General features: G+C 38.5%; 1 protein-coding gene across 3 annotated transcripts in view; it reads right to left on the bottom strand.

Moving 5' to 3' along the window:
* babam2 (BRISC and BRCA1 A complex member 2) overlaps positions 1-11957 on the bottom strand; it is an 80465-nt gene that overhangs the window by 11773 nt on the left and 56735 nt on the right. For all 3 annotated transcript variants that reach the window (XR_004654728.1, XM_034857444.1, XM_034857445.1), the window contains exon 8: positions 2494-2593. Coding sequence is in view for 2 of the 3 variants with exons in the window: in XM_034857444.1 (XP_034713335.1) it covers positions 2494-2593 (100 nt within the window). In the remaining variant the exon portion in view is untranslated. The remainder of the gene's footprint in view (positions 1-2493; positions 2594-11957) is intronic.

Genomic DNA, 11957 nt, shown 5'->3' with positions numbered 1-11957 from the left:
ACTGTGCTTCTCCTCCTACTGTCTACTTCGCATGTATAATAACGTAATGTAATGAGAATGCCAGCAGTGGGAACACTTACTGTATGCACCAGCTATAGACTACATGTAAATGTTGGGATTGGATTGATCATTATGTTGATAATACATCTGGATACAGACATAAGGTGTGAACGGGTCCCTGAAAAAAAAAGTACGAGAACAGCATAACCTCAAACACACACAATAAATCAAAACCTGAACATTTGTAAAAGTAGCTGAAGCAGACACTTGATACATTTAATTACACTTCTTTCATTATTAATTCCTCTCTGCTTCTCTATTTATAGGCCAATTACCTAACTGACTATCACTACCAAGTCAAAAAACACTGCTGGCTAAGGATGATTTCATTGATCAAAAGCAACTTACTTGTCTTTGTCTTGTGAGTTGATCATAGCTGTATGTACATATGTGGTGACTGAAAAACCCTCTGGAGCTGATTTTCATGAGTAATCTTTTTAATAATGCAATGCCAGGAGCTGCCACAACCCTAGTCCCAGTCCCAGCTGTGTGCACAGTATAGGGCAATAAAGTTGTGTCAATACAAACACAGCATCTGGAATACGTGGGAGTAATTGATTGATGGTTTTAAACGAACAAAAACGACTGCGCAGCATCTCCTCACATAAGAATGATGTCTCTCTTCTTTGCCATTCTCGGGCCTCAATCGATAAATCTTCCAAACAATAACAGATATAGAGAAGCCAAATACAGCTTTGTGTTTCTGCTTACAGCAGACAGCATCTGTCTTCCTCTGATGAATCTACTCAAAATATCTGCTTACACTGCCAAATTTAGGTTACTTCTTTTGGCTGGAAGTGACTCCAAAGAACAACCAATGCCACTTCTGCCACACAACTGAGCCACATTCTGACATTGCTAATTGCTACGTCATGCTGTCAAATGGTCCTTTTTTTAGTCACTGTAATTTTGAAATCAAAGAACATGGTACAAACCTAAAACTTTTTTTAGGATGCTACACATAGATAAGAATGTAAAAGTCTGTTTTAATGGTAATAGTAGTAATATTAAAGTCAACACTACATCTATCACTGTCTATTAGATGTAAATACTGTTGAAGTCTATTTCAAACTGATAAGGATGATCAGAAAGCTGTCAAATTAGCGTAGAAGTTGCTTTAATAGCTCAAATATCCCAAAGGCTGTAACTATCTCCAAAAAACAAAAATAAGAACTATCATATATGTAAAGTTTTAATTAATATGAACACAAACCACATAGACTAATGAGATACTACATTGTAGATGTTGTCTTGCCCATTCAGAGACATCGGAATCCCGGTTCAGCAATTAGAAGTGAAACAGTTTAGTTATCAGACTATAAAAAAGGTGAATCCAGATTTGTTATTGTGGTTAATGTGACTGCTAAAAAGTTTCATTTTAAAAAGGCTACAAACAACCGTGTCTTTTAACCCAAATTTTCCACCTACACTGTTGAATACAAAAGCTTCAACACATTACTTCTCACTTTCAGATGGTTTTGCGTCATAATAATTCATTCACAGCTTGCATGCGAATGGGCATGAAATTGATCAGAGTTACAGCATTTTACGAATCTCCCCTACTGGACTGCAGAGCCAGCTGTGACTACACCATGAAAATTTTGAATTTGGACAGATCACTGCACACACAGTCTATGTATTGTACATTTTAACTACAGCAATTGGCCAGCATGCAGCTCATATTGCTGGTTAAACTTGGCATACTGCAATAAATCAATGGCCCTGATTGAAAGCAATAAGAATAATGTGTGTTAGAGGCAGTATTCTTTATTAGAAATGTGTACTTGCTCTTTAAAATAGTAATAGTGACATTATGAGCAAGACTCCTCCTTCCTTGTATAAAACTGTCTTTATCTGCTATTGATAAAGCTGTATTTCAACATGCCTTTCACATGTTGTTTAATTAAACACCCAAAGACATGGAGGTCAGTCAGGGACACAAGTGTTCCAGTCACTCTGAGTATGCTTTTCAGGGACCAGGTGAACAGGAAGAGATGGAAGGTATTCGTGTGCGTTGTGTGTGTGTGTGTGTGTGTGTGTGTTGGTAGCGGGGGATGGGCCTTTCTCCTGAGGGAAATTACATCAAATCATGTCTACACTGCGTATCTACCTGTCAACCTGTGGAGACCAAGGAGTGCTCAGACATCCTATGGAGGTTGGCCAGTACGCCCACGTTGTCGGCAGATGCCAGACACAAGTGTTTGGTTGCCCATACACACACACACACACACACACACACACACACACACACACACACACACACACACACACACACACACACACTAAGAAGTGTGAAATAATGCGGACCCCAAAACTAATAGACATTAGTTTTTAAAAGACATTAGTTCTTTGGGATGGACACATCCACATACACACAAAACACATGTAATAATGCTGTATCAAAGTAAAATGAGTTTAACCAAACACTGTTACCTTGTTGTTGAGTATCTGGCAAACTTGAGGGACATAGTCAATTAGGCATCCGCCACTGGGAAATGCTGGGATTTGAAGTGCTAAGGAATCTCCCAGAGCACTGATTGAATAAAAAAAGACAACAGTTAGTCTGTAAATGTATGCACATGTTTAGGATCGACTCAACATCCAGTTATTACCATGTTCTCTGTGCCACCACAACAATCTTTAACACAATTCACAATTTTGTGTGACCACCTGCCTTTATGGAAATGTATATAAAACAAACACTGTGCACATTAGTTGGCTGCCATATACTGAAGTTGTGGAATTAAAAAATAAAGGAGTGACTCATGCCTGTGGCATACTCCTTATTTTCCTTGACTCGTTCTGTTATTCTTTTGACATCCTCCTGATTCAATCCTGCAGCACAGCTCCATTAGAGATTAGTGTATGCTTGTTTAATCAGGAAATCTGCTGCTGCAGCTCCCTAATGACTAACCAACCGAAATAGTCACTCCCTCATTTTTTTCTGATCTGGGGCAAAAACAGAGGGAATACCCCCAGGACAGGTTAAAGGTCTTAAGGAACCGCTTATTGGCTTTTAATGCTCATTTAAAGACACATAGAGAAGAGTGTCTTCCGCTGCTTTCTATTTTTTCATTCTTTATTATAGCAGGACATTTGGAGGGCATTAAAAAATGCTGTTATGTTAATTCTAAAGCAATGCGGCAGTTTACCAGGTTAAGCATGTATGATGATGTAAATAGCCTACATCATGCTACATTATGTCAATTGTCAAAGATCACGTATGTTGAGATGTGGCCCCTAGGGCTTGTTCATTAGTTGATCAGAAATGCTATGATGTAAAAAATGGTAACTATGTATCTCAGGGTAACACACACTACAGTGAATCACAGACCGAGACCCTGATCCCACCAAATCCATCACATCATCCCAGAGCCAAGTCCAAGCCACACCTTAAGTCTTTGAGATGTGACTTGCAAGCCAAAAAGACTAGTTTATCTGGTTTATCAATGCTTGGTACAAAAACAACAAATATTTTTTTTTTTTTGCAAAGGGTAATAGGGCATTTCATCATCCAGCTGCAAGTAATGATCAATAATCAGTAATATGTCAGTGAGTACACCCAAATGGGATGTGCAACAAAAAAGGCCCATGATGAGTTTCTGTCTGTTTAGAACATTGTAGTTTTTTCTTTTTTTTCTTTTCTTTTTTAAACATCACAGCACATTAAAACCAGAATCAGTGCTTATACTGAAAAGCTATAGTTTTCTGGAAAAACTATTAAAATTAGGCAGCATAGCGCAGGAAGAATTGGACCTAAAACAGCTTCAAAAGTTTAAAAAAGAGCATTCCTATTGTTGTCAAATACCAAAACATAATAATAAACAAAAATGAAAAGGAGCTCATTAAAAAACTCAAAGCAGGATCCAGCACACATTTAAATAATTTGTGAGTTAGAATCATTTTCACGGCTGGAAAAAGGGGAGGAAGACAGGCGGTATGCTGGAAACTATTCAGCTACTCATTTATGTGTGTGGAAAAGTACATTTTGTGAGTTCTTTAATATGAATTTAGAGTTTTCACCATTTAATTCTGATGCCAGCAGTTGCAACTGAAGATTTGCATTAGTTTATGGAGACGTTGGGTGAATCCCGGTTATAAATGATTCACGACAGTATGTTAGAGCCAAAAAAAATACAATTACATTCCCTAGAGAATGTTTCAATAGTCATGGTTTGTGAAAATGATTTCCACTTTTTTTTATTGTTAAAAGATTAAAGGAAGTGAATACCACCAAAGTTCTGAGAATTGCACAATGTTGAAAATTGGAGAGAAAGGTTGTGGGAGTAGTGAGGTAAGGTGGAGCACAGCATCATGTTCTCCAACTGTCATAACCAAAAACCACAAATGTTATGGGAAAATGATGTCTCAACAGAGGTCAGGGAAGGTCCATAACGACTTAAGTCATAGTCTTGACTGACATAAGAAGTGTATTTAGGATAAATGATGAAGGCCTTCTCATGAACTGTGTGGAAAACAGCTGGTTTCTCATCAGCTGCTAATTCCTCACAGTTTTTACCGATAGGTAAAGATAAAAATCACACCCATCTACACAGATTAAAACTACTGTATGTTATAAATCCTTTTCTTTAGTCCAAGTTTTGTCGTTTTTGCAAAATGTTCCTCAACTGAATATTAATAAGGTCTTATTCACAGAGAAGACATGCAAACTCTCATGAATCCATTTTCATTGTCAAAATCCTTTTCTCCAGAACTCCAAAGCCACCATTTACAGTAGTCTTTGTGCACATAATTAAAATTAGCCTGTGAATATTGCCGTGCACCAACAAATCGATTGAAAATGGCTTACAGCAACGAGGAGAGAAGCTTTTGAAATTGAAAATCTAAATGATGCCTATCTATCCTCCCACAGATCTAAGAATAGCTCCATATCATTCAGATGGAAATGCGGACAGAGGCACAAAATAGATGTGTTTGTCACTCATATGTGTCAATGGCAGGCATGTGAACAAATCTGATGCATTTTTAATTTCAATGGTTTTCCTGTTGAACATTCTGAATTAAGGCAGACTACACTACCAACCTTTTGAGCTAGTATCAAACAAAAGGTCTTCCAACATCCAAAACTTGACTATTTGAACAGTTGTTCCTAGTCTTAGGTTCCAAATGCATTTCCCTTAGACATCGGGCCATGTTATACATGTAGACCAACTTATCCATCCATTTACCTATTGGTGGATTCAACCCCAAAAAATACTTTTATTTTGCACGAAATGAAGACTTCAATACATAAATAAGTTACTCAAATATTTAAAGTAACATACGTTAGTACTCAAGAAAGTTACAACTGCGACCTAAAGAAACAGTGTGGCAGTTACAACTATTTCAGGCTAATTCAGGCTACTAAAAACATTGTTACAGCAGAACACATAAACAGGTCCGATAAATAGGAAGCTGGAAGAAAAGTTGCTTTTGTCCCTGGCCAGTACTCCACTGCATTCCCCTTTTTGTGTGTTCAGTTTAATCTGAGTTAATCAAAACAAAGTTGGACACATTGTGTTTTATCACTGTCAGCCTGTTGTGAAGCAGCTAGCTTCTCTACAGAAGTCACGGTTGGGTTCATAGCTCGCATCGGACATCACAGTTCGGTACGAGTTTGGTACAATGGAGAGAAAAGCAAAACACAAATGCATGAGGCAATTTTTTCTGTTGTTAACGTTCCAGGCTGTACTACCTAGTGTCATATAGTCTCTCCCCTGGGCTATCTGCAACAGCCTGAAGTGTGTAAAGTAAAATGTTAACAGTAAACAAAAAGTGCCCCGCATTATCTCCAGACTCTATCTGGAACTTGGAAACAAAATAAGACAATCAGCTATAAACTGAAAATAAATCATGTCTGTTCTCTGCATAGACAAACTAAATTACCTGATTACTGATGGCAACGTTATCACGACGTCTCACGGCCATTTTTCACCGCAGAAAGCTGCTCCCTGCCTGGCTGAAGCTAATATAGTATTATACAGCCTCTTTATATTGGTGCACACTCTACCAGGTAGGCAACCCAGGCGCCCAGGAGTTGTTTTTTAATAGTCCAAATTTTATAAGATAATATGTCAATGGTGTGATTGATGATTGTTCTTGTTGCACCCAACTGGCCACAAAAAAAATTATAAAAAGACTAAAATCAGACTGTCCCGCTTTTGTTTCGTACCTACACCGGTCCCACCCCCTTGGTGGCCACAAGAGAGAAATACTTGCTCGCTGGACCATACATTTCTACAGAAAGTCGCCAGATATGTCGCTAGCAGTGGTGTAGTGGTAAAAAAAGAGGTGGGTAAACTATAAATTCTGTGATCAGGTGCACCACGACGCGATCACCGATAAGGTGGGCCACGGCCTACCGGTGTATCCTGATGACATTGCTATAGGTTGTCTTTTGTCACTGGTTGTTCCCTCATAGGTCACACAATCAGCATTCAATTAATACATTAATTGAAGTTCTTGTTAAAAACACTCAAGAAGGAATTATATGGTTGAAATCTATAAAGTTTACTAAATGACAAAACGGAGACAACAAAAATTTTGTAAAATGTTCACATCTGGAATCAAAGACCTTTTTTCTTTTGTCTTAAAAAATGTACTCAAACCAACTAATCAATTATCAAAAAAGTTGGTGATTACAGTTTATATATATATATATATATATATATATATATATATATATATATATTAAAAAACCCTTATATTTTCTCCATATGAATTTAGATTATCAACCATAATGTATAAACCATCCCAGGTAGACTGACCCAGTTTCTGCTCCTGATGAAGCTTGAAGTCTTTATGATATCAACCGTGTAACATTATAAGAAAAACAATTATCCACTATCTTACGTAGAAAACCTACATTACCCACAATCCTATGCGTAACAGCAACGTTTGTGATTGGTACAACTCGCTGTTACCATAGAAACGTTTACCGTACCCGCGAAACTGCGAACAGCTAGAGAGACAACTAGTTAACTAGCTGACTAGTAAAGGGAGCTTCTTGTCACTAACTTTCAGTGGCCACAGAATGCATAAAATAACATCCAGTTATTTATCAGACAATATAACCTGAATTTCCCCAATGGGAAAAGGTAGCTAGGTGACCTGCAACTTCATGTCTGAAAGGGGTAGGCTAACCTAATCAATGCCGGGGCTTTTTGAGTCAGTGGCATGAATCTGCCATTAACCGAATTAACCTCAAAAACATTAAGTTGAGTACTGTTTTCCGAGCTCACTCACTTTGGGCTTCTTTCCGAGACCGTTTGCTCGCATCAGGAGGAGGGCTGCTGTCTTGGCGGCGCTTAAAAATATGACGGATATCTATTTTTAAAACCCATTCATCATTAACTACATGAGACATGTAGCCTAATGTAGGATAGTGTGACTGACGAATCTTTGACTGCTGCTTACTGCTTGATGTTTTAAGCCCCCAACGTCGACTTCAAGGCACCCAACCATTGCCCATCCCTAGAACCTTCCAGGCAGCGCTGCCCGGAAGGCGAAGTTGGGGGCTCTATACCCCAAACACCGCAAGAGATTGGTCAACACTGACAGTAATGCAGCGCAATATGATAGACTTTGTCTTAGGTTTAACAACCTATGAAACTAATAATGAACAATATGAAACTAAAACAATATAAGCTTAATTTAGGATGGCTTTGGGACAATAGGCTATTCAGAGGTGGATAAACGCACTTTGTAGGTGCAAAAACGCCATTTCAGAATTTTGAGAGGTGCATAAACAGCGTTTACGTGCGTTTAGCCTTCACTACATCACTGGTCGCTAGCCTGCCTGTTTTAAAAAAAAGTCGCTTAGGGGGAACGACTTGTCGAACAACAAGGAAGAGTTTCTGTTTATCTGTCAGTGACACTAAACTGTGGAATAAACTAAATCATGATTTAAAGCAATGTCTAAACATATTCAAATTCAAACATTTTTAAAGAAATTATATTCCAGAGGTACAGAGAAACACTTTTAATTAATAACCTGGACTTATACTGAATATGTTAAATAAGTATGTGTATGTGTATAAATGAGTTTGTGTAAAGGGAAATACACTACCGGTCAAAAGTTTGGGGTCACTTACAAATTCCATTTCACTCCATTATAGACAGGATACCAGCTGATCTGAGTGGGTGGCTGATCTTTAATGCAGTATCTATATTTCCCATTATCGGCAACCATTCATCCAATGTTCCAAAGGCCCATTTTGTTTACTAATCTGATATTATTTAAAAAAAGTAACTAAGAAAACATTAAACAACCCTTTTTCAATTATGCAAGCACATAATGTAATCTGGAAACTGCTGCCCTGGTTAAAAAAAACAAGGCATCTGATCTCAGCTGGGATTCTGTCTATAATGGAGTCCAATGGAAATTTGTGAGTGACCCCAAACTTTTGACCGGTAGTGTATATGCTTGTGAATAGAACTTCTGAATATATATTTTTATTTATTAAAGATTTCTTATCTCTGTGGACTTATTATTTCGTAGTTAGTTATTAGTTAATCTGCACGCAAGTTTTATTTATTTTTTATAATGTGTATTCTCTGTGTAAATTTATGCACCAAGCCGTGACGCCCGTACCGTTTCGGTTCAATACCAATACATGAAACGTTCCACTCCGACTTTGAAGTATATCTTTCCAACTCGCGAGTCAGAACCCTCTCAGGATGGATCCAACCCCCCCAGTTGGAAATCCTTCTTCTAAAACATGGTTGAAATAAAGTTTTCAGCGTTCCCCTTCAACAGACAACAACTTCAACTGAAAAATGTATATGATGATATGATATGATGACCAATATAATGGTATTTTGCTTCAAAGTTGGGGGACTAACAAAAAACAAATTACTAAATAAAAAAGATTTAAAATGAACGCAGCTGCGGCCAAGATATTGTAACGTTTAGTCCCTAATATGAGTCAAGCTCACAAGAAGTGTAATGTGATGATGATGTGGTGATGATGAGGTCTGAAAGGACAAAATTGGAATATTTGTGCACATTTTGAGTCTGGGTCACATTTACATACAAATAAATGCAAATATTTATTAATATCTTAAGATAACAATAGGTAAAAATGTTCCTAAAATGGCAGGCTATCAATATTGCTATGCCAATGTTATCAGACTTTGTGTATGAGCTTTGTATTAGCTTCCTGTGGGTGGGCTCAGAATCTAGACATAATGGTGTTTTATTTTCCAAGCGGCACCCTGAAGAGACCCCGCTTTGGTCTCCCCTAGTGACATCGCTCTCAACACTACCCACACACACTGGAGTCATCTTGCAGACATGCTGCCTAACACAACCCTTCTGAGCAATGCAACCAACTGTATGACATATTTACAGTAGACAGTGGTACATGCACATGTAAACACACACACACACACACACACACACACACACACACACACGCACACAAACAAACAGGGCTTCCTGTGACTTCATCAACCAAAGAGATTATCCTCCGTGACTCAGGTGGATGGTGACGAAGCTCAGTTTGTTTATTTGTGTGTGTGTGTGTGTGTGTGTGTGTTTGTGAGGGTGTGTATGACAGTGCAATGACAGCGTGAGAGCAGTTAAAGGCTCAATTGGAAAGAGGGCAGACATGATTCATTACCAAAGTGAAAGATAAAGCCAACAAGAACTGTTTGGAGATTCAAATGTAGTTTCAAAGGAGCAACATTTCCATTTTGATTGCCTTCTTCATTTCTTAAAGCCTTGAGGGTCGTCAGAGGCCCACATATGACTCTGCTTGTTGACTGTTTGGACTAAATAACGTTCTGTTCTTCCTATGTGACTGGATAAGGCGCCCTTGGCCTGCAGCAACAGGAGTCAGTAACCTTTCTGTTATGAGGTGACCATCCTGGCATAACAGTGCTGACTTCTCTCTCTCAGATTCTCTATCCATCATCCATTTGGATAAAACCAGATTAACCTTTGAACACTCACACTAGTATATCATAAGGTTGGGCAAGGCAACAGGGCAAAACCAAAAATATATTAAAATATATATTTCTTAGGGGGACACCAAACTGTAGTCTCTACGCAGTCACTGCAGTCATCACATAGGAGAACCATATTGCTTTGACATTTCGTTTTATTTGTGTTTTTCTCTTTGCTTTTCTCACTGGTTTGAAGTAGGCAGGGCTAAATTGTGTAAAGGTAATGTCCTTAACGTGCATGCACTAATCCCAATCTTGCAACATAAGAACCTGATGACAGGTATGGGCAATTTGTTTATGTTGTTGGGCAACTGTTAATTAGGTGTTTTAGACAGTGATTAACGATTAACAAAGAATACCTTGAAAACTGATTTTGATTGTTACTTATATAGTCATGAATATTTCTTTGTTACTAGGGGCGGTACGGTATTCATACTGAACCAAAATGATACGGGCGTCTTGGTTTGGGTGCAGATGAATTAATATAATGCAAATATACTGTTAGATATACAGGTTTCTTCAGGGACACTTAATCTGTAGCCCCACCCTTAGCTTGGAAGCTACTGAGCTCCACCTAGATGTCAACGGTCAAGTGAGTGTGTCAGAGCTAGAAACACTAAAAACGAGTAGCCTAGCCTATGGCAAGTGGTGGCGACCCATGGGAAAACTTGGGTTTCCCAGTCAGTTCCAGTAGTACCAGCGAGAGAGTGGTGGATAAGACGAGGGTTTTGTGTCGGCGTTGTTTAGCAGTTGTAGGGTATGTGAGTGGACATACATCTAACATGCTAACGCATATCCGACGCCATCACCCAGATGTGCCAATCACTGGAACGAGACAAAAATAACCTGTCCAACTTCTCCTCCCTAGAGTGCTTTACCAACTTTAAGATTTAAATACAAATAGGGCCAAAAAATCATTGAAGCAATCAGAAATTACAAGTAATCTTCAATGCACCCATATTCACTTGTAGAGGAACCTGGCTTCAAGTACTTGCTCTATGTACTTTCATATACGTTGGCGCTAGAGTTGTCAGCTGCACCCTCTGTTTCACTAACGACAGAAAGCTATCTCACTGTGACATTTCATTGACGAGTTTCAAATGAAAGTATCATTTCTACAGAGGCGGCGCCTGTAAAAGCAGCACGCAAGCACTCACCTAGCTGAAAAGTTATAGGAGGTCATGGCACAGTGGAAACTAGAAAGGTATGACTGTATTTCTGTATCGCAGACTAATGGATATGTTTACAGGATTTTTCACAATTCTTTCTTCTGATTTACATTCCATTCTCTTAAATATGTATGTTCGCCTTTAGATGTCGAGTATAACACATTTATCATTAACAGTCACTTAATTATCAAACCAATTTGTGAACTTTCCATCAAGCTATTTTCACAAGCTTTTAGTAGAGAAAGCTGGTCAGATGTAATGTTTTAACTTTAGTGAAAATACATATTTAGTACATACTGTATACTAACCACTGTGGATTTAAGACGGTCTACATATTGAGGAGAACATACTTCAAAAAATTCAAAATCCAGCAGTATCACTTTACATAAACTTACAGGAAAAAAACAACGACTAAGTGTTCAACCAGACAAGGAGGGGGAAAAAGTGGATTTGAGCTGCTGAGACTGAGTCTGCCCTGATATCTTAGACTGTTGAGTGGGTTTGCCAGGTAAGTGGATAATTTATTTTATGAGACTGACAGTTTCAGACCGTGACAAGACGCTCACAAAACCTTGAAAAATATCTGATCGAAATGCAAAGAATTTCAAAGGCTATAAAACACCTCTACAGACCCAGGAGAAGGGACACACACAAACTGTACACCCACACAGGCAGATGCACATGCACACATCAGCAGGCAGGCATGCACGCGCACGCGCACACACACACACGCACACACACACACACACACACACACACAAACACACAAACACACACACA

This window comes from Etheostoma cragini, chromosome 20 (assembly GCF_013103735.1).
Source record: "Etheostoma cragini isolate CJK2018 chromosome 20, CSU_Ecrag_1.0, whole genome shotgun sequence".
Lineage (NCBI taxonomy): Eukaryota > Metazoa > Chordata > Actinopteri > Perciformes > Percidae > Etheostoma > Etheostoma cragini.
The sequence above is the reverse complement of the archived record's forward strand: the minus strand, read 5'-3'. Positions and strand labels throughout refer to the sequence as shown.